The 23,998-nt window shown below is 37.4% G+C and overlaps 1 protein-coding gene across 1 annotated transcript in view; it reads left to right on the top strand.

Annotated features, from left to right (window-relative positions):
* The window catches only part of crhr1 (corticotropin releasing hormone receptor 1), a 95,705-nt gene that overhangs the window by 36,262 nt on the left and 35,445 nt on the right, over nucleotides 1-23,998 (top strand). The window contains exons 3-5 of the mRNA XM_079455578.1: nucleotides 5,928-5,978; nucleotides 7,741-7,860; nucleotides 16,944-17,029. Of these exons, the coding sequence (XP_079311704.1) occupies nucleotides 5,928-5,978; nucleotides 7,741-7,860; nucleotides 16,944-17,029 (257 nt within the window). The remainder of the gene's footprint in view (nucleotides 1-5,927; nucleotides 5,979-7,740; nucleotides 7,861-16,943; nucleotides 17,030-23,998) is intronic.

Here is a 23,998-nt window from a genome sequence, read left to right as displayed (position 1 = left end):
CACTGATGCAAAATTATGATTTAGATGAAAAATATGTAATATACGTGATTCATGTAATTTAAAATTATCTGTCAATTCAGCATTTTAGTTGGGATAAGGTTAAGAATAATTGTGTGCATATTGTAAAATAATTGAATGGGCAATAAGTAGATACACTAAATAAAAAATAAAAAAAGAGCTGCGTGGCTTTAGAATGAAATTAAAATGATTTAATGAATTAAGTGCATTAAAAATGTATTCTACAACCTTTGTATGTATGGTCTGTGCTCAAAATTTAAAGGGACAGTTCACCTAAAATTGGAAGAAATTACAGTAAATTATCATATGTTTTGACAATCACATGTACACTTGTAATCCAAGGTTTATGTGTTTTTGTTTAATGACGTTCCTACATCCCAAACACAGCTACAACTAATAGAATTGGGTGTGTTAGATTTAAAGCGTGCGTCAAATAATCAAACATTGACAATTGTCGATTGTATCGGGGACACAGGAGGACCCCTACATAAAAAGATGCTTAGGGCCCGTAAAAGCTTGGGCCAGCTTTGCTGGTTGTAATATTTAGTAGATACAATATCAGGAGTTGAGTTGATCAGATTTCATGAGATCATGTTCGGTGTTACGGTTACTTGTGTAGTCATTGTGAACACTAATTATGAAATGAAAACATTCACACATCCAAAGCCTGTGAAAATCAAGGTGCTTGAAAGACCCCTGCGATTAGCTGGAATACTGAAGCCCACTCAGTGTAATTATCACCAAGTGCCCCCTTATTCTCTGGCATGTTGTCATTGTCATAATGAACAAGTTTGCAGTAGTGATATGCTGTTCAAATGACTTTTTCTCTTCGTATGTATACAGTAGGTCTAGTATATCTTTTTTTATTCTTTGTTTAAGGACTTGCAAAATGTTGTGAAATGTAAATTTGATTCAATAAAGACAACATGTCATGTTAAAGTGATATCTCACACAAAAATGAAAATTCTGTCATAATTTACTCACCTTTGAGTTGTTCCAAATCTGAATAGATGTGTTTGTTCTGATGAACACAGAGAAAGATATTTGGAAGAATGCTCATAACCGGACAGATTTTGCTCCCCATTGGCTACCATAATAGGAAAAAATATAATGGTAGTTAAAAGTGCAACCAGAACTGTTTACTGTTCTAAATTCTTCAAAATGTCTTCTTTTGTGTTCAACTAAACAAACAAAATGATAACCGTATTTTCTTCCTACAATTTGAGTCAATGGGGGGAAATATGGGTCTGGTTATAAGCATTCTTATGCTTTCACTAATATCTTTCTCTTTGTTCTTCAGAACAAAGACATTCATAAAGATTGGAACACCTTGAATGTGAGAAAATGATGACAGAATTTTAAGAGAAACTTCACCGAAATTCTGCTGTCCTAAATTCCTCAAAATATCTTTATTGTGTTAAACAGGACAAAAATACAATTATTTTACATACTAGCCAATGATTCCCCAGAAATGTCAGTTTCCAACATTCTTTCAAATATCTTTGTTCCACCGAAAAATTTCCATTTATTTTATATCAGTGATATATTCTATCCCCTACCCCAACACCTAAACCAAATAATCACACAAACCTTTCTGCATTTTAAAATGTTCAATAAATATAATTTTGTATGATTTATAAGCTGTTTTCCCTCATGGGGACCCGAAAAAGATCCCCACAAAGGTCGAACTCTACTGGTTTTACTATCTTTGTGGGGACACAGTGATGAATACCAGTACACACAAACAAACACACACACACAATTTCTCTCTCTCACTGTAGGCTTCGTTCTGTTACTCGATTCAGTTTCTGAGACCATGTATTGATATCATATGTAGTATAACCCCAAAGAGCAAGGTATATACATTGAATGTTGTTTTTATCAGCACAGTTATGATGAATATGCATTTATTTACTATTTTTACCTTATTTTAAGTTTGCGTAAAACAATGCAATTGTTGCTTTAGTAACAATTTATATAAAGTTTCCTAAAATTTATATATTCTTTTTCTTAAATTTACTTCATGGTGTTAAACTGAAAAAATACTGAACTCATATTCAATGCCTGTAAATTAAAAATCAGAGAATATGCAATGGAAACCCACATCAAGACACATAATTGTTGTTCCTCAACAATATTGTTAGAAAAAAACGACGCAGACAAAATAATGAAGTTAATTTGGGGTTATTTGTACATTTGTACAAAAATGTACTTTGCAGTACTCAGCCACGATTATGAACCTGGACAGTATTCTTGTAGGGAGGCACTTAAATACTTTTTGTGGATTGCGGTCTGGAATTCAAAATAATTTAACGTGTGTCATTATTTGTGCTTTTGCCATGTTTCCTCAGCTGCTCAGTCTAACAAGTGTTGAAACATTTGTGATATCACAGAACCCATCAGAAATCCAGTTTTCAAGAAGATCACATCCAAGTCCGGATGGCGTACAGGAGCGAACACAAAGCCCGTCGACATTGTATGCTAATCTCGTGGAGCTCCTGAGAGTCCTGTTGTTCCCAGAACGAAATACAAACAAAGCTGTCAGCATAAATTGTGTTTGCAGGGACAACAGTGGGCTTCATTGTGCAGCAAAATATACAAACTCCAACCGTAGGGTGGATCCTCCTCTTTAAATTAACATGTTTAGGACACGTCATTTTTGAGCAAATTCGTTACCGTGATTTGTAAATACAATAAAGCCGCTCGTGTCTATTATCAACGATTTTACCTGATGAGATCCCTGCAGCAGACCTTGTAAACAATAGATTTGCTGCAGACAGACAACAAATGTGATGTAAACAACAATGAATTAGGTTGCGGTTCACTAGCATCATTCACCTCCTTTCTGATGAAACCAACTTAGACAACCGTGGATTTCCAAGATACGTTGTTTTTAGGTAAACGTGAATCAGTGATCAAACTTTTAGAGGCACATCAAGTTCCACACGCATTGTGATTTATACAGTATACGTACACATTTGTGTCTTAACCTGTGCCGATCACAGATGAAAGATATCAGAGAATCAAATCAGCCCTGGCTGCATCTTCAACTTTCGTTTTCTCTCTTTTATTTATGTAGATAGCACGTGCTTTGATATCTCAGTGAGAAAACAAGGGAAATGTGAGCGGTAAATTAAATCTGAAGGTAGTTCAGGGTGAGATGAATGCACGAGGGACGGAGGGGTCTTTGTTAATGGGAAGCACTTGCCAATGACTGTCATCTTTCAGTAGTCATTGTGCAGTATAACGGTGTGCCATTAAACTACAGTATAAGACTGAGAATCTTCTGTGAGACTGTATCATTTGAAAGAAGCAAAGCAGTATGCATGTATTTCTTCATCAGAGGCGGACAGAGTACACAGGTTCATTACTTGAGTAAAAGTACAGATACCCCTTGCTAAATTTTACTCAAGTACAAGTAAAAGTACTACAGTCAGATGTGTACTTAAGTAAAAGTACTGAAGTACATGTTTTTAAAAGTACTTGAGTATCAAGAGTACAAGAGTACATTTTCTAAATATTGCATTACTACTGCCACAGTGCTTATGTACAGAAACGTCCTACATGGAGTTATGAAAAATGTTAATGTTAATACCTTGGAGAATGTTAAAGGAATTTAAAGTAAAATAAAGTAATTTTAATCTTTTTACCATGCTTTATTCTTTTCACCTCTGCTAGAGTTTTAATGGATTTTTTGCACCCACATTTGAACCGAACAGTTTTAAACAACACACCGCATACTCAAGAACATCAAAGCAAATACTCTGCTTACATTAATGAGTAATATTAGAAAATACAATTCAGCTAACAATTGTGTGTACATGTGAGTTTCTCTGTTTTTTCATCAATCAGTAGTGGCGTTTCATCAAAACCTAGGGTATGGCGAAATTTCCTCAGACCATACAAAAACGAACCACAATGAAACCAAATGATACCACATATATGTAACCACAAAACTTAAAGTAGTAAAAAATAACCCAGCCAGATGTTGTCATAACCACCACCAACGACTACGTTACAGCGACTATGAGACTAAAATAAAAACCAACCATTGATCAGATTCAGCAAACAAGATTAAATATAAAACATGTCTTACCTTGTCGCAGGGTTGTTAAGCCTCGATTCTTTTCATTTTTAAGCTAATCCTGGCATAGCTAGTGGCAAATCGCAAAATACATAATAGCCTAAACTGCGACTGCACTACAAAGTCTTTCCGTACAATATATATTTTTAATTTTTCACAGATAGCGTTGTACATTATGAATGAAATACAATAACAATAGTGTAAATTATTCGATTTATTAAAATTATTAAATGGATGCCAACTAATTGGGAAAATAAAGACCATCCCCACTACCCATAACCTCACACTTGATTCCAAAACCACTGTTAGGCATTTTGTAAGCAGTTTCTTTGTTTTATTGAAAATAAATGCCTGTATATGATCTTAAATGTGGAAAATGCAGACAAACGAGTTTAGCCAAAAAGAGCTTCGAACCAACATTACGATGATGTCACGTCAAAACTACATATCTTCGGTCTTACCGACTATACGTCAATGACGCTATGTGAATTAACGGTGTTTATACATTCTCAAATACACATGCTACCGACGCCTATGCTACATGTACACATCAGTGTAAAGTAGTTTAATTATCTTAAATGAGTCTCATTATGCACACGTACTTTGTTTCAACAATGTTTTCTGAACGCTAGGGCCATACACAAACGCCGCCCCTGAAATCAATAAACCTAAAACAGCAAAGAAGGCGATATAGCAATGTTCTGACACACCTCTGAACCTGACCGTGTTATACACGCAGCATAGAGCAAAGAAGAGAAAATAATAATGATTAAAGAAAATCAGCTGACCGGTCGCGATGTTTTCAAGTTCATTTCATGTTATATTTAGCATTTTATATGACGCTATTGGCTACTCTTCCCTTACCTTTATTCTTTATTCGTATAAAAATACCCCCAAATCGCATGAAAATACACACAAAACACATATTCTTCAATCGTGCATTTATTAGCTTCTTGTTTTGGTGAAGAAATGTTACTTTAGCTTCATCGCGGATGTCCTGAATAAGGAAGTGTACACAGGACGTGTCATGCAGACGTGAGATGATTGACAGCTGTGTACAGCAAATGATAGAGCTCTGAGGTCTGGGTGATTGTTGCTGATAGGCTCGCCCAATAAGTGGCGCCTGCACAATCCAATCACGTTTGAGAGGGAAAAAACAAATTGGTGGTTTCCGAGATTTTTCTTTTTCCTTTTTAGAAGTAACGTGTACTTACGGTTATGGATAGAAATGTAGCGGAGTAAAGAGTACAATATTTGCCTCTCAAATGTACTTGAGTAAAGTCATGAGTACTCCCCAAAAATTATACTCAAGTAAAGTACAGATCCCTCAAAATTGTACTTAAGTACTGTACTCGAGTAAATGTACTCCGTTACTGTCCGGCTCTGTTCTTCATTGATATGTGCATTTTATGTGTATGTTTACACACCATTTACACACCCTCAAGTCATTTTAATTCTTTTAAATTAAATTGGGATTTTATGCTATTTTACTATTTTAAACTTTACGCTCAACGTTTTTGTATGCAATGGCTTTACTTTAGTAAATGAAAGTAATTGTGTTTGGGAAATTAAGAAAAATACTACTTAGATTTATTAGAAAAAGAATGTGCTGTTAAGATATTTATATGAACATTGTTGCCCTATTTTTCTGGTTTGTTAAGGTTAAAAAACTATGTAGTATCTAGGTATTTTACAATAGTTGATCAATAAATACTGTAGTGTACAGATTTTTTTCATGCATATATATTTCAGTTGTATAGTAAACTCACAAAGACAATGCACAAATACGGCTATTCAAGAAATGTTGTCCTGTCTTTCTTCGCAGCTCGCACTTTATTCCTGTGGAATCAGACGTTCACACCCACCAACTCCACAGGTCAGTTTACATTTCTGGTCTTTGCAGTGTGCATCTGTAAACATGACAATCACAATGTTTCTACAGTAGTCATGTCATGGGAAAATCAAAGAAATATATCATTATTGATTAATACATCGGATTAAAATCTGCGGATTTCACTTCTCATTCTACTGTTTCCAAATTATTTTATTTTTAACTCCCCCAATTGTTTGGAAGGCAAAAAGCATACTGAAAAATTGCTTTGAAAAAAAAACCTGTGTCATGCATCCACTACAGTGGACATCGGAATGCGGTACATGTCAAAATGAAGTTTGAGCTTAACCAGCTAAAACCATCTGGGAGACCAGCTCAAACCAGCCAGCTGGTTTTTCAATAGTGGTGCTTCAGACACGAAGACTTCATGTTGATTTGTGCACAGAGACATTTCTTTGAACACAGAGCCATTGATGTACTGTTTAAAATAATGCATTGATGTGGTGGGGAAATGGGGCATCATTGCTCTGAATAATGGGAGGATTGTCCAGTTGGGGTTGAATCTTAAGAAAAGCATAGGAAGAAAAGAGTAAATTAGTCTTAAAATAAAATAAACTTATGTTATACTCAGAGTTGTTATAAGACTTCCTGCTCTTTTAAATTTTTTTGTAATAACTACAAAAGTCCACTAGGGAGGACATTTTTTAAACACTCTCTTATCATGTTTTGTTCAATAAAAGACGAGTAAGCACATACTTTTCTTCTTTCCATACATTTTCGTTGTTTGAACTTATATAAACAATTCACAATGATCCTGTGTTTCACTGCTATTGGGCGATACTTAATAGCATTATAAACATTAGTAATCAAAATGCTCAAAAACGTCTCGATTTGCTGGAATGAGTTATTTTTTCTCCATGACAAAAGCTCTCGGAAGTGAATTAAGAGACAACAGTGGTGAACCCAATAACGGGGTGTGCATGGATTTTCCAGCTGTCTGTAAATATGACTCAGTGTGTCATAAATAAACCTTATATTCCTTTCGATGGAACACGATATAAACAACACAAGGAAAACTTTTAGCGTCTGTTGGAAATTGTTACATTTTCACAAAAGATAACAGAAGTGCATAATACAATTGAAGTGAATGGAGCACTAAATGCTCCTGGTCCACTCATTCTTATCAAATGGCTTTAAATGCATTTGTTGAATGGAAATGATTACAACGGATGAAAAGCTTTTCAAATACTTATGTTTGCTGAACACCTCAGATCTGCTTTGATTAAAAATGAAAGTGCTAAAAATTCAGAGGCGTAAAAAGGAGGTCAAGATGCAATTCTGGCCTCCAGCTAACACACAGACTGAGAGGAAAGCACCAGAAATGAAGATGTATAGAGAGATACTGTAGATTGGAATGATTGGAACAAATCTGAAACCCGAGTACAGACGTCAACACCGAAAGCTATAAGTGCTAATGTCAGCTCGTCTGAATTTTTCTTTAAGAAACGTGAGACTTGATGGTTGAGGCACACCATTGAAAATAACCATTGTTAAATTATATCCTGTAGAGTTCATTTAAAACTCTTGAAGATGTTAGACTCAATCTAAAACCGTCGTCAATATATTATATGCAGAGCCACATGAAATCTGCCCCCCCCCCCACCTCAAGAGAATGCTCAGCAGATTTTGGAAAAGTCAGAACATCCATCATTCACACAGTTACTTTCAACACTTTTATTGATAGCGAGTGGACAGGAAGTGTTTTAACTAGAAAAAGTCACAAGCATCACGTTCATCTGTCTGTCAGGTCTCTTCTGTAACACATCTATCGATGGCATTGGCACGTGTTGGCCCAGGAGCAGTGCTGGAGAAGTAGTGTCCCGTCCCTGCCCGGAGACCTTCCTCGGGGTCCGATACAACACCACCAGTAAGTTTATTTCCTACATTTCACGTCCCATGAAGCAAAAAAGCACAATGGTCATGTACAGGGTTTTGTGTGCTAGTTTTAAATACAAATATCTGAAAATATGCAACTTGCTTGTAACTGTTTACCGATTTACTTTCGCACCAGTGACGATTGAGTTTAGGGGTGGGGCTTCGGTATTTTGTGTTTTAGTCACAGATTCCCATGAGATCAGGCCGGTCATGAAACTATAAAAAGTGCAAACCCCATATTGAATGAATACAATATTCAACAGCTCATTTAACATTCAATGTGTCCTAAAAAGGGTTGATAAGCAATATTTTCGAATGGTTTCGTCTGTTGGAAAGTTTCAAGCCTTCTCGCACCCTGGTTATGAAAAATTGCTTAATGCTCGTCCCATCTGAACCCTTTCTTCCGCACTGTCTGTCTGTTATTCTCTTCTCTTCAGTTTTACAGAAGATTTAGTTGCTCAGCAGTCGCATATATTACGTTCTCTTGTCTATTTTCAAGTCAGTGTTGTTGGACCTCACAAATTGGCAGGTTTTCTGGGGTATTTCTTCCTCAGATATGTGGAAGTAAGGTTTTAGATGAATATAAACTTGGCGCAACGTGCTCTGAACAGCAGTAGTTAGAATACCTGAACAGAGACGACAGCTGAGAGATTCATAAAACAATTTAAAATTGTATTTGTGTGTGTGAAAGGTAGTGTGCGCACATTAGCCAAATTGGTCTGTGTTTGTTGGGATACATGTAGGTCAATTTTTATACTGTTGCATAATGCAGAGTTATGTTTCGCCATTAATAACAAGCTCACTAATTCTTTTGCCAATGTGAGTGTACTGAGCATATCTTCTGGGAGGTTCTTTAGATTGAGGCTGAGCTAGTGTATGTGCGGAGAAAAAACGTTTTAATATATTTTCTTTTGTTTATAATAAACCACATTTATATATATATATTTATGTTCGTGTTCATATACATTTACATTTACCAGACGCTTTGACTTACATTGCATTTTCCTATACATTTATACATGGGTATCTGCAATGCCGTGGGATCAAACCCACAACCATGCGGTGTTAACGCAATGCTCTTACCACTGAGCTACAGGATAGCGTATTCATATTCACATTCACATTCATATTTATATTTCTTCTAAAAGGAAATCGTATATGGGTGGCAAGAAATGGTGAGAGATGGGGTGAAGAGAGAGAACAATTTCTGAAGCAAAACTAATTAAATAAAAGAAAAATTTGGTTTATATTTTATAAAAAAAAAATATTTATATAAAATACTTTATAATTAATAAAAGAAGTCTTAAAAGGAAATCATATAGATGGGTGGCTAAAAGGGTGAGACAGAGAAAAAGAGAGAGGGGGTGGAGACAGAGAGAATAATTTCTGAAGCCAAACTAATTTTTTAAGATAAATGATAGACAATGGATGATTTGCCGGGAGACAGTGAACTCTGATGTGAGTAATGGTTTGTTTGAACTGATTTGTCCTTAATAATAATAACCTTTTCTTCTGCACCTGCAACAAAGCCCAGAAAGTCCATGAAATATTCAATAAAGCATAACACAATACGCAGGGAACTCGGAAAATTTCTCCTGTCGCTTGATCGTATTTGTCGCGGTTGATAAACCCAAAGAAAATAAACTACACATGAAAGAAGGCCAGCGCAGTGGCCCTACAACCATACATGCTTCTTTACTTGACTGGTTTATTAAGATTTACTGGAGCTGATAGCACAATTGATTTAAAATCCCCACAGAAGCAGCATATTGTAGAGCTTCAGGCAAAGTACAAGGTACATCAGAAACATACAGCCCATATAGCTGGCGAATGGGACGGCACAGTCCCCACTCCGTACTGGTATAAAAGGGAAGATGGCGTGCCCAATCATTCACCTTTTTGTTCTTCGCTTCGTTTTGGTAGTTGGTCAGAGGTGTCTTCAAAGCGCATATTTCTAAAAGAGCTAATTCTCCTACAGCGTGCACATGTCGCCAGGCATGTCTCGCCACTGTAGTCTTGGGTGCGGCCGCTAATCCTCGAGCTAGTCAGGCACAATGTCTGTGTCACATGTCTGGGTCCCAAGCATGCTGAAGTAGCGTTCATGGATATGACATGCCCGCACTGCGGCACATGTCGATCACGGTATTGCGGTCACAGCTGGCTGTGTTCGCGTGGACACAGCCACAACATCGTCTTTTTCCTACTCGACAGCGGCTGCTAAGCCATCTGCGGCAGCGAGCGCTGGTGGTGGGGATAGGTGGGGTCTAGTGGACGTAAATCTGTCGCAGCCATTGCCACACCCCATCACGCTCACCGAACCTGTCTCCTATGGGCGTCGGCAGACTACCAGACTTGGTGCTCGGTCATGACGACCGCTCCCCCTGTCGAAGATTTGTTCTCGCTGAAGGGGCACCGTCTGGCACCCGAGACCAGACCTCTGGAACCTCCACGTCTGGCCCCTGGACAGGACGAGGAGATCCAGAGTGACCTGTCTCCCGCAGTTGTGAGCACGGTCACTCAGGCAAGAGCTAACCACTAGGCGACTGAACGCTTAAGTGCGGTCAAAAAACGCTTAAGAGTTGTGCGGTCAATGTCGCACTCTCCCCCTCAGGCAAGTATCTTGGTCGGCACGACCCGATCAGCAGATTCCTAAGGGGCACGCCGGTAGTGCTAATCCCCCCGTCTGCTCCACACCCTCGTGCCTCAACGTGGCCCTGGTGGGTTGGGCGACGCCCAGCACTTCACACGGGCGTAGAACCGATGTCAGACCGCGTGGCGGGCTCTAATCTGTATTAAATACTTAATTTCTACATTACTGTATATAGGTATATCACATATAAGTGTGTAAATTATTTAGTTATTGTATTCTGAACCAAAATAAATTAATAATGAATAATAGTTTATTTGTCATTTAAAATAACCCCAGAATAAAACAATTGTAATTTGTTTATTAGTGAGAAACACTTAATGAGACACATTTTTCCTACTATGGTAGTTAACGGGTGCCAAGAACTGTTTGCATTTACATTTATATTTAGTCATCTAGCAGACGCTTTTATCCAAAGCGACTTACAAATGAGGTAAACAATGTGAGCAATTGGCACATCATAAGGACAACAAAATGGAAAAGCACAGTGAAACTGGTCTCATATTGCATACAACATTATACTACAAAAGACTCTGGATTAGGACTTGCGTAGCATGCTCGGACAGGAAATGTCTAATTTGTAATGCTGTAGAGGATGAATCTACAGGACCGGGTGGTTCTGGCAACATGATCCGTGAGTGTAAGCTGACCATTGATTACCACTCCCAGGCTGTTCTGGAAGGTGTGATAGTTGATGAGCCTAGTTGAATGGAGAGGTTGTGACGAATCTTTGTGTTGGCAGTTCAAGCAGTTCAATTTTTGCAAGGTTCAGCTGCAGATGGTGGTCCTTCATCTAGAGCTAAATGTCTTTCAGGCATGCTGAGGTGCATGCAGTAACAGTCGGATCATCAGGCTGAAAAGACAGGTGGAGTTGTGTATCATCCGCATAGCAGTGACAGGAAAAGCTACGTTTCCAAATTACAGAACCTTGGGATGTCATGTATATGGAAAAGAGCAACAGTCCATGCACCGAGCCCAGAGGCACCCCTGTATTGAGAGGTTGAGACTCAGAGACCTCACCTCTCTAGGATACTCTTAATTACCTACCCAAGAGGTAAGAACCATTGTAGCACCATTCCAGAGACACCCATAGCCTTGAGGGTCGACAGGAGGATGTGGTGGTTGTCGTTGTTGAAGAAAGCAGATACAGTACAGACGAGTTAGAGGGTGCTCTTGCCAGTCTCGGGGCTTAAATAACCGAGAGTGGTGAAGTTTCGGTGGAAGCATTGTTCCAAATATCTTACTCTGTGTTCATCAGGAAAAAATGTATACAGATTTGGAACAACTTGAGGGTGAGGAAATGATGACATTATTTAAATGCCTGTGTAAACTGTTCCTTTAAGTGCATTGAGTTATGTAAACAAATATAACCTTCAATTTGCTTGTAAAAATCGAGACAGGCGATCAGATTACAGCTAATACTAGTACTGTACTTTTCGAGAACTATGTTAAAAATCAGGGTTGCTCAATTCTACACTTAGAGATCAATGAACGTCCAGCTCCCATTGAATGACCCAAGGTGGCTTCAAAGCCCTTGAGTTCAATTGGAAATCACATGCATGGGTGTGACTAGACTCTGAAGAAAGTCCAGTCTTCAAGAACCGGTTTGAGCGCCACGGTAGGTTAAAAGTGCAGCATTACAAATAGAGCATTGTAAAAGGCTTGTTTTCGAACACAAGAGCCCTTGAGAGAAATATGGAGGGGAAAACTCAAAACTGTCTAGTTCCCACCTCAGGGTAAGTGTGTGAAAGTTAATTATACTCCCTTAGCGGGAGGAAGCTTTTGCATGAAATGACATAACTTCTCATCTTCCCTATCCACATCACTTTTCCTGCCTTCCTTCAGGCACTGACCTTGATAGGCCCTTTTATTGCCTTGGCTTTTTGCAAAAGCAGCACCACGCAGCGTTTTAGCGAGTTTTAGTGACAGGTAAAGATGCTTCAGTGGGAGCTGAGCTGGATCTTTCTGTCATTATGCTAAGTGACAGTGGCTCTTCATGGGTCACTGGCAGAGAATGTGACAGAAACGAATCTGTACTAGTGTTCTGTGCACAGAGCTGTTTTGTCATGTTCCAAATGCTGCTGCAGCAGCTGCCACTGTACTGACTGATGTGGGGCTGTGTGTTTAGTCTCTCAATTACGTTTTTAGAAATTCTATTTAATTTAAAGAGCTTTTTACCACTTTTCTGTTTGCTTTCCTTTGCTCTAGTATATTGTATGTATGGGTCAAAAGTGATGTTCAACCATGTTTGCTGTAAATGCCACCTGAGGTTATATTCAACCATCAAAATACACTGTCAAAAAGGATATGTAAAAAAATAGCACATTTTTGTTATGCAATAATAACACATGTTCACTGTAAACCCGGATAAATTGGCAATACTCAAAGAAATATTTATTTTTAAGAGATTCTTGGTTTTAGTAAGCAGAACTTTCCAATTTTGATTACTGTTAAACTAAAGTTCTAAATAAGCATTTTTAAGTTAACGAAACTCAATTCTTTGAGTTTCTTTATTTCACACATGTATTAGTATTGGTGTGCAAAAATCAAACACCTTGACTTATGCAACCCAAGATGAGCAAGAAGAGACTGATCTCAGAACTGGCATTAGCACAGTCATTTCTCAGTGGTAACACAACACAGGTTACAGGTTACATGTGGCCTCCTACACCTAAGCACATGCACCACTCTTCTGAACAATGGTAACCACAAAGCTGAAAAATATGTAAAACTTTTCTAAATATCCAAGATAAGGGAACATTAAACATGAAGGGGTGGTTTCCCAGACAGGTATTATTTTAGCCAGGACTAGGCCTCAGTTTAATTAGGAAAATTAAGTGAACTACAACTAAAAACATTACTTGTGAGCATTTTGAGACAACACAAAGGCAATGATGTATTTAAAGATATGTACATGCAAATTGTTTACCTTTTGGACAGGTATTATATTTATTTTATTTTGAAAACACATAGGCCTATAGTAGTCATATTTTAAAATAAAGTGCAATGTAGCTAGCACGCTATTGCGCTAATGGCTAACAACCAGCTGCTACCTCAGAATCTAGTTTGATCTAGTTGTATAGCCCAAGAGTAAACACCGCGGGAGCAAAAAGAGTGCTTTAGTACATGTACAGTTTATGAAGTAAAATTATGTAACAGCGGTTTTTACAAAGGCTGTGCTATAGAACTAAATTAGCTATTTTTTATTTAGTTTTAGCCAAATCTTCAAAATTTTAATTATAGGCCTACTTTACTTAAAAGTAAAAATGTGTTTCTGGAACTTCAATGATTTAAATACGTGGAGCCTCGGGTTTATAATGTTGATATTGTGTTAAACAAATAAAAATGCATACCACAAGGTTGAGTTAAAAGTGTTGTCCTCAGATATGTGTTCAGTTTCCGACAGATTGTGTTTTTTTAACAGCAGTCTATGAGGTGAATTGTAAAAAAAATGGCACAAGGTATTTATTAGACAATTGTTTGGCAAAAAGCAAGCTCATTTAAGGGAAAGGGGGTTTTATTAGAATATACAAAGAATTCATGGAAAAACATAATTCTCATGGATGGTTTCATTAGAAGTCCAGCCTGGCCCGAAGTTAACTTCCGGTCACTGTCTGGTTATAATGTACCAATTTATTTTATAATTAATTTACATTTACATTGATTGATAGTACTATTTTATTAAATATTAATTGTATTCAATAAAAACTCCTCAAAAGTAGATTCTATGCTGAGGTCTATGGGAAGTTAAGTTCAAGCTTTATGTTATGAAATTAAATTCTTCTTAAATTGTTCACAAAGCTGAGCTTCAGTATACACTTCAAATACAACAATGCAACATTAACCAATTTTCCATTGCATTTGGCCATGACACGCAATATATCGGGTGAAAACCTGCTTATATTTAAAAAATTTGTAATTGGATATATTTCACAACACTTGGACTTTTATGGATAAATTGATATTTAAATATTAAACTGCAAGTCAAAAGTGAGACTTTAAATAAAATCTTAAAATATAAACAGATTTTGGAAAATTGGTAATGCTGCAACTGAGTTATATCCCACACGGTTGTACCTTTGTATGTCAACAATCTGATGTCATGTACCACACGTTTACAGTCATGACAAAAGGAGCATTTACAATGGACCATTTCACCCTTGTTTGAAGAATATCATATTGTTTCCAGCATCGTCACCTTCTCATCATCACAGAAATGTGCCCTTGTCTTTACATGTGCTTCAGGCAGTTGTGGGGTTGACCAGACGGTTGGATAGGGAGGTTTACAGATAACTCGCCTTGCAGCAGTTCCTCTGTGCCCTGATTGGTTGAGTGATCTATGGAGCTGTCATTCTCCTTCAGTTACTGAATCAATATAGCCATGGGCCAAAAGTAAAGAGAAGAGGGGTTTTATAAGAGGGTAATGGAAAGAACATTTCCTTCCCCGCAGTAAGTGTTTGGGTTGAGTTCACAAATCTCTTTAAGTTGTAAGTGCATTTCAGACACTTTCTGATTTCAGTGTTGGGGCTTTTGTCTGGATCTTTCTGCTTTTATAAATTAAGGTTAGATTTACATTAATGCATTTGGCCGACGCTTTTATCAAAAGGGCTTTTTTATCAGTTCTTGTGTTCCTTGGGAGTCAAACTTGTGACCTGTGCACTGCTAATGCAATGCTTTACCAATCAAGCAGAACAGGTTTGTATTTGTAGATGTACTGACTGTACTGACTATTTTTGGGGTTTGTTTGTTTACTTCTCACGGTAACATCTATTGTTAGTCCTTCTCACGAGACCGTTTGATAAACTCTACAAAATTGTTTTAGAAGGGAAATATTAATGTCCATCAAAGTTCCCTTATAACCGCATCTAGACATCTGCATCTCGCCAAATGTCCGGGGACATCGTCAGCCGACAAACAATAACATGCTTGTTGTAATTTTTTTATGAGTCACTCGATGTACGATGTTACTCCAAGCTATGAGAAAAATAGATTAAAAGAAAAATCAACTAAGTCTTGGATATACTTAATATCAATTTCTCGTGTCACTGTTCCATGATGGACGACAAGCTCCAGGAGATCCGATAATTACATTTTGTTATAAAGAGTGCTGATGTTGGATCCATAGAGCAATCAGGACTCTGATCAGCTTGTGGCATCCAGTGTTAGAAATTGCCTTTTGCTTTGAGTGAATCTTTTCCCTCTGGATTTGATTTTCAGGGTCATTTTTTCACATTTATGAGGTCAGTTTTTAGCCATATTGTAGAAAGATATCTGATAAGTTATTTGATGAATTTGTTAATATGAAGTCATTTTTAAGTGATATCTTTTGTAATAATATGTATAGCTAAGCTTACACTAGAATATTAACATAAAATGCGACGGCAAAATTTGCACCGATTTATTTAGCTGACATTTGTGTCACTTTTAATGGTATTTTTGACTAAAACCGCTTTCATTTCTAAACTTGTTTGGATTGTATCTTTTCAAATCAAGTTGCAGAAGTTACCATGGAAACTGAAGTTGATAAGATACCGTGACTTTTCAACTTGTCTATCTCTCCCATGATAGCTGAAAGCTAATAATAGCTTTGTTCATTGTGAGAACCTTCCAAAAAAATGAGGTTTGATTGTTTAAAATAACTTTGAAGATATTTTCTACACTGGCTTGAAGACCCCTGGAGTAGTTTACCATCATATACAGTACCAGACATTACCTGCTCCAGTGACTTAAGTGGTTAGAGATATTTATTATCATGGGTGGGTTACAGAGGTTCTTGAAGTACTTGATAAAAATAAAACTTTGCCCCAGATTCCTGGTTCGATCTAATAATAGCCATTGAAAACACAAAACAGGTCTTGTTGAGAAAGTTGACTAATAAAATGGGAAATATAAAACCTAAACTTACATTTTTCTTTTATACACACCCACACTCCGGGCGTTACCAGAGATTTAAGTCTCATACAATGTTTGTCAAACAAGTAAGCAAAGGTTGTATGTCTTCTGATATTTCAATTTGATATTTTGTGTCACATACATATTTAGTCTTTGCTCATGTGCAGTGGGGGTGGATCTGTAAATCAATTTCAGTTTTGAGGGTATAGTTCAAATGTATATTATTATTTTTATATTATTTCTTGCATTTAAGGTCATTGCAAAACTCCAAATAATGTAAACAATGCAGTGCGTGAGGTGGAAGATTTGTCATAAACATTATAAGGGAATACTCACATTTTGTTCTACAAATATCTAAATATTTTCAGGTTTGTTTTAGAAAGTCAGACACATGCCATGCTGTTAAAAAGCAGTTAGGGCATGAAGGGCATTTTGTCACAGTAAATTGTTTAAATGGATCCTGCCATTAAATATCTTATTACATACAAAAAAACTATGCACATGTCATTTTGCGTGTGTTTGTGTGTGTGTTCCAGATAATGTGTACAGAGAATGTCTTGCCAATGGGACCTGGGCGAAGAAGGGAAACTATTCACAATGTCAAGAAATACTCAACGAGGAGGTATGTGATTCATTAATCATCACACACTTTTTTAGAGTTACAGGTACGGATACATAAATCATGTTTACAAATGTTTAAATCATGATTGTACGTGAATAACTTTTCGCATGCTGGATTGTGGTAGCCTGCAGCCTTCCGCAACCCAGTGCTCACAACAAGCCTGACAGATGTGGAATTGCGCCGTGTAAATTGCACAGATTTTGTGGACACGTTTGCATAACCTGTTTTGCATAATTCCTTCAGTGAACCAAGCGGTGAAATAACCCAGATGGTGCATAGAAATAGCTGTGGTGCAGCGCTATTAGTTGGTGCAATTCATTCTTGGTATATTTTCCACGTGCATGTGGATGTTATATCACAATGACCTCTGATGAACTGAAGGGAATCAAATAAAATCAAATGTCTTTTTGAGAAAGACTCGTTGCTGAATGATGGGCACTTTCAGTGAGGGTTTTACTACACGATGTGCCACAATATCCTTTGTCCTTCCGAAGTCCTCACAATAGACCTCATACATTAATGCTGAGAGTTGTCACGTTGAATCTTTGGCAAGGTTGTCATATAATCGCGATGATTGTGTAGTTTGCGGCTCATATTTTACCTATTTAATGTGTTCCAGCTGGATACTGGGCGGCAATCCTTAGATGTACTAATAATAGTAACCATCAACATTGAACTTGCCTTTCTGTTATAGCATTCTTTATGGTGTTGCAAAATAATTGCGGCAGTATGTTTAATTTTACGAAGAAGGAAAATAAAAGGTAAACTTTAAATAATATGCCACCATCATTGTTAATAAAAATATTATAGTTGCCAATAAAAAAAATCCCTCCCTACATGTCTGAAATTCTGAGTGACTGTATTACAAAATTGATGTCACTGTGATCTGTGTCCAGAACAGCTGTAATCCATCCCAACAACTTTAAAGACAAATCTCTGTTTGAAACACATGTCAGACACATGTCATCTACTGCACTTTGGTGTAATAGAAGTATTGGATTAATAATGCACGTGCTTTTATCTGAGCTCAAAGGAAGCGAATTAAGCAGACGTGCTAAGCCAGGGTTTACATGAGGCTGGTGAAATAAGAAATCGCTCATTCAATCAGAATGGACGGAGGGGTCGGATAGAAAGAACAATGTTTCCGATTTATATTTAGACAGCGGGGAGGGTTTTCTTCCACAGCCAGTGGCTTTCTGGTGCGTGTGATTGCCAATAGACTCCACTTTAGCGAGCGATAAGGTTTTTTCTCATTACTGAGCAAACTGTTGGAATTCATGTTCACATTGGGTTTAACAATACAACAAAAGAGAAAGCCACTCAATAATGTCCCGCTATTTCATTTGAACCCTTGATCCGTTGCTTGAGTCGGATATTGTGGTGTTCATGCTGGAAATGTACGGTAACATTCTATTCCGGCCAGTTTCATGCTCAAACTGCTTTCAGAGGTATTTTAATTGTGTTTTAATTGTTTCATTTGGGATTGTTTGACAGCCGTTATTACAATTATCAGTTCTGTTATAATGGTTTGATATTTTAAAGTTTGACATTTTTCATAAAAATACAACAAAAATGTGAAACCTTTTCAAAATAATGTATCTCTTTTTAGGTCGGCCTACGTTGTCTATTTATTGTGGTGTAAAAGAGGCATAAAATGAAAATGCCACTGCAGGGTCGGCAAGTTTTATTCTTGGTTGTATCTTCTTAATAATGTATTTCCATTTCCATCCTTATGAGTATCTCCTTTCGGTGTTTTGTGTAAAAGGTAAAAGGGTGCAATTTTCTAAAACATTTCTACAGCAGGAGTTAGCAGGCCTTTGGTACCTTGACTTAAAAGCATAACAGAGTGGAGTCTTTAAGTCTTTAAGCCTTTTTATACTTTGTCAGCAGAGGCCCGGCTGGCATTTAGAGCTGGCGCTGTGGGCCGGATGAAGCGAGGCGAGTTCCTGATGTTGAATGTTTTAAATGTGGCTATAAAATAATTAAATAACTACTGTATGTGTACTTTCATTCTCACATTAGATGTGTTATACTATATGAAGGTCAGTAAGTAAAATAAGTACATTTGTTGATTTTCTTCCCTTTAATTTAATATTAATACTGTCTAGCTATGAATAGCTTTCATGTCAGATATTGTATTCTATATTTTCTGATTTTTTGGGAACTTTTATATGGAGAGTCTTCCAAAAAATTTTTAAATGCTGTCATCATTCCTTTACTGTCATGTTGTTAAAAATATGCACATGACTCTTTCTTCAGTGGAACACAAAATAAGATAACCGCTTCAATTATTTACAGTACTCTTCTGTAGTGATTGGTGATCGAGGTTTGTGAGGAATAAAGGCATCAGCAGTTGCCTAGTCACCCCCTCAGCAAACACACCGTTGCTTTTAACTTGTCAGCATCACTTGACAACTTGGAAAGAACGTTTTAAACAGAGGAACAGATGATTCAATACAGACTCAACACTTATAATGATGCCATTCATATTGCAATTAATTTAGAATGAGAATCAGAAAGCAATGAATGTCTGTACTTAAGCAAACGACAGAGCTTTGAAAAACGTATTTTGTTCACAAAAGAAGCATATGATTTTGAAAGCAACCTTCCCAAAGCGCTTTACTTTGGCACTTTATTATTCATTAGTTTACAGTAAGCTATATTAAGCCAAATATATCTTCATCAAGCATCTTATTTTCCATGGATTTCATTTGTGAGGTTTAATTTGGCGAATGAATTGTGATTATTCAGCAGAATGCAAAAGAATATATTTTGAAGAATGTTGGTAACTGAACAATGTCGGTACCCCTTCACTTCTATCGTAGGGACTAAAAACCAATGGAAGTCAATAGGTCAATAGAATAACCGCCGTTATTCGTAGGTATGCACCGAAATTAAAATTCTTGGCCAAAGCCAAATAAAAATGAAACACTTTGCCGAAGGCTATTTCAAGCCAATTTCTTCCAATATTGCATAAACGGAATGGTCAAAATGTCCTTTTTATATTTTGTCTTGCTTTTCAATATAATACAATATAACTTAAAATACAATTGAGCAAAACAAGTAGGCTAAATAAATAACAAACTGAGCCCTACCCCTTCTTGAATAGCCTATATTAGGCTATGAGTGATTGCTGAAAGAATGTACTGTACTCTGTAAGGGTCGTCATGAAATAGAGCCCAAGTGCAAGCAGCGTGTACAAAAAACGGAAAACTGAATTCCCAAAATAAAGACCCACGATGAGGCAAAACGCAAAAAGAACAATGATGAACTTTCAAAACAAAGACTTCCCACGAGGGAGCAAAAACAGGAGGTTTTTGACTAGACTAGATAATGTAGGAATCAGGAGGAAAGTCAATAACAAAGCAAGCAACCAATATGAAACAGAACAGGACAGCAAACACAAGGGCACTAAATAGGGGCGCTAAAAAGGTATAATTACACAAGACAGGTGTGGGGGACGAGGGGGCGGGGTCAAGAGACAAGACAGGAGAGCACATGGCCATCATAACAAACAATGATCATGTGCTTCCACAAATAGGGACTGTAATGATCCTGCCACAAGACCATAAAAGCATCACAAGATGAGGGAGGATTATGACAGTACTCTGTACCCCTACAACAAAACACTTTATTAAAAAGTGTTATTCAACATCATAAGTAAAAAATATGAATAAACGAAACCTGTTGGATTATTATAGTAAAATTATTTTTAAAAAAGACATCCATGAAAGCAATTCTGACTGACAACCATTTCAGTTCACGTCTCTCCTCTAAACTCCACCCACAAAAGCTGACTGTCACTGTTCTCTCAGAAGGTGCACTCGTGACCGGGATGCACAGAATATACTTTGACAGGTTGTTTAGTACAGGGAACTGTGTGCATGCGACCACTGTATGATGTCAAAGGATGTCGCGGGGCAGCGGGGCAACTGTCAGACCGCCCCCTCCAGACTGAAGTACACAAGTACCAACCGCTTGGTACTTCATTAAGAAATTTTCTGTGGCGCCGCAAGTTCCGTGCGGTGTCTTTCTCTGACACTGTAAAATGCTCCACACAATGCCGACATGTTTGCTGCATTAATAAAGTGCGCGTGTCGCTCTCTCTCTTGATCATATCACATGTCATTTTTCCTGCTATTTTCGGTGCATCCCTAGCGGTTACCAAAATTATTTTTAAATATATTTTCTTCTAAATAAGAAAGAAAGCCATAGGTTTGAAATGACATGAGGGTGAGTAAATTATGAGTTTTGTGTGAGCTATCCCTATAAGTGACAAGACATAGTAAATAAATAAATAAATAAATAAATAAATAAATAAATTGATAAATATGAAAACATTATTTGGCTATCATTGTGTTACAGTGTGCAGCACTTTTAAAAATACCCCCCAAAAAAGTTCTCTCAATTTACTCACCCTCATGCCATCCCAGATGTATATGAATTTACTTTTTATATGGTGCCACGCCACTTAAGGAACTTTGGATCTGGTTCTCTTGTGACCCATGACTAGTTGTCCTATGTGTGTATCGTCATGAGAAGTTAAATCTATATTTGAATGTAGTTCTCTGATCTGCTTGTTAACATTTGAGACTCTATTTTGAAGTCATTTGGATTACTTTAATGGTGATTTAATGCTCTATATATGCTTTTTGAAGCTTCACCATTTTATGAGTAAGTGAAAAGGACATTTATTTTTTCGCTGAACTACTCCTTTAAGACAAGATGAAAAGCAAACAGCTAAAAACAACATGTTGAAGACCATACAACTGTATCAATCTGCCTTTGGTTGGGTTTTATTATACGTGGCCATCCTCACAAGTTTATTTTTAGCCATGTCATTCATCAGCGTGAAAGTGTTGGGTGAAGAGCTCAGTGCTGTAGGAGCAAATCACAGCGTGGTGTATTTATTCATGTCTCTTAATCCAAACTGAAAGAGCGTTTAAATAAACATTGTAGCGTGATAACAATCACTCCGGTTAAACTGGGGGTGATGATGGCTCATTAACACTTCAGCTTTGATCATTTCAAACAGTGTTCAGCTGGACAAAAAATTGTAAAACATTTTCTTCCAGATTTTAAAATTATTGCATTAAAAACGAACCATGGTTACCTCTACGTTTTATGCGATACGCACAAATCAGCCTGCTAGCAAACTGGCACCGGGCACTGCTGGGACCTGTAACAGATCCTAGGTAGTCTAAAACCACCCACTTACCTACGGTACACACACACATGCCAGGCAGGCGTGCGTTAGCTGCCCGCTATTTGTGCCATCTGTTTTCTGCAGGATTGTTGATTTAATAATTAATAAGTTCGCTCTCATGGGAGAACATGTGGTGGCGCCGTGGTGCTCACAGCTTAGGCAAATGTGGAAACGGAGCCAGCAGGGAAGGCCACACTTGCGTGGGTTTTGCCCTGAGGGATAAGCACGGCCAGGCAGGTTGAATAAACCTACAATCACTGCGCTTCTGGCTAAGAAGAAAGGAACAGAGACAGTGAAGTGTGGCAGCTGTCATGGGATTTGGACTGGACTGGGTTTATGGATTTATATAATGATGTCTGTGATCTGTGATGTCTTCATATATTGTGTGACGCTACAGAACCCAGAAAACTTCATAGAAACCCTGTCTCACAAAACGAATGAGTTTTCAGTTTAAACCACTAACAGAAATCTGCTTGTGGAGACTCCTTCAAAAGGGATAATTCAGATGCAACAGAAATGTCCCCATGTTTTACTCGCCCTCAAGACATCCTGACTGAATATGACTTTCTTCTTGAAGAATAATGTAGTCGTAGTTATAATACCAAGTATCCTTTTTGTTCGATTCACTTCAGAGGACCTTCGTTAAGACTACGGAGCCGTGACGAGCAGTTCTTTGATCAATGGATGCACTTTTCTTCCAAGCTGGAAAATTGGGAGTGAATGGATGGCAATTTTTTTAAGCTCCAAAAAGTGCATCCATCTATCAAAGAATGGCTCAACACGACTTTGTGGTCTTAACGAAGGCCTTCTGAAGCGAATTGATGCATTTAAAAGAAATATCCATATTGACAGCGGCTTGTTTTTCTGACCAATGAAACAGGCCTGTCGTAAGTTGCGGTGCCGAACACAGCATTTTACATTTTGTTCCAATAGGAGACTGTCTTCTCTGTGCGGGAGCTTTTTTGAGCTTCAAACAATTGCCCGCTTGGAAGAAAAATTATACATAGTATCATAACGCCGACATTATTCTTCAAAAAGAAGGTCATATTCAGTCAGGATGCCTTGAGGGTGATCAAAACATGGGGAAATTTGTTTTGCCTCTGAAATATCTCTTTAATACTGAGTTTTAAAAAATTGGTTCATGTATGAGTGGGATGCACTTAACCCATTTAAACAAATACATGAATAAACCTCAGATGTTCAAAGAGGCTCTGGATACTCTTTAATTGAATTAGTTAAGAAAGATTTTAAATAGCCGTTATAGCTTTAGCAATTGTCACATTTTCCATATTTAAATCTCATTTCTAAATCTCCCCGCTAACAAAAAATAGGTTGAATACTCGGTTTTCCAAATGAATGGATTCTTGTAGCATTGAGGAAAACCTTATGGCTTGGAATTCAAATGAGCAATTGTCCTTAAACCATTTGGTTCTGCAACAGAAATGTGTATGCTTGGTGTGGTGGTGCATGAGCCAAATTCGTTTTCTATGAATTACCAACGTTGTTAGAGATTCTGAGTGGGGAAAAAATATTCATTGCTCACGCTATACGAATATCACCTATGTAAGAGGTCAGAGTCAGTAACCGTATAGTCATTATCATGAAGTGAGCCCTGACAGGTCTTGTGTCATCCCGAAAGTGATTATTTTGTAATGCTTGCTGGCTGACTGTACATTACATTGCGTTTATTACAAGGCTGCTTGTCAATTAAATAAATAAATGTATATTCATTTGAATTGATTAGATATTGCATACAACGCACA

This window comes from Barbatula barbatula (genome assembly GCF_947034865.1).
Source record: "Barbatula barbatula genome assembly, chromosome: 5".
In the NCBI taxonomy this organism is placed as follows: Eukaryota; Metazoa; Chordata; class Actinopteri; order Cypriniformes; family Nemacheilidae; genus Barbatula; species Barbatula barbatula.
Note: the sequence above shows the minus strand (reverse complement) of the source record. Positions and strands in the feature narration are given on the sequence as shown.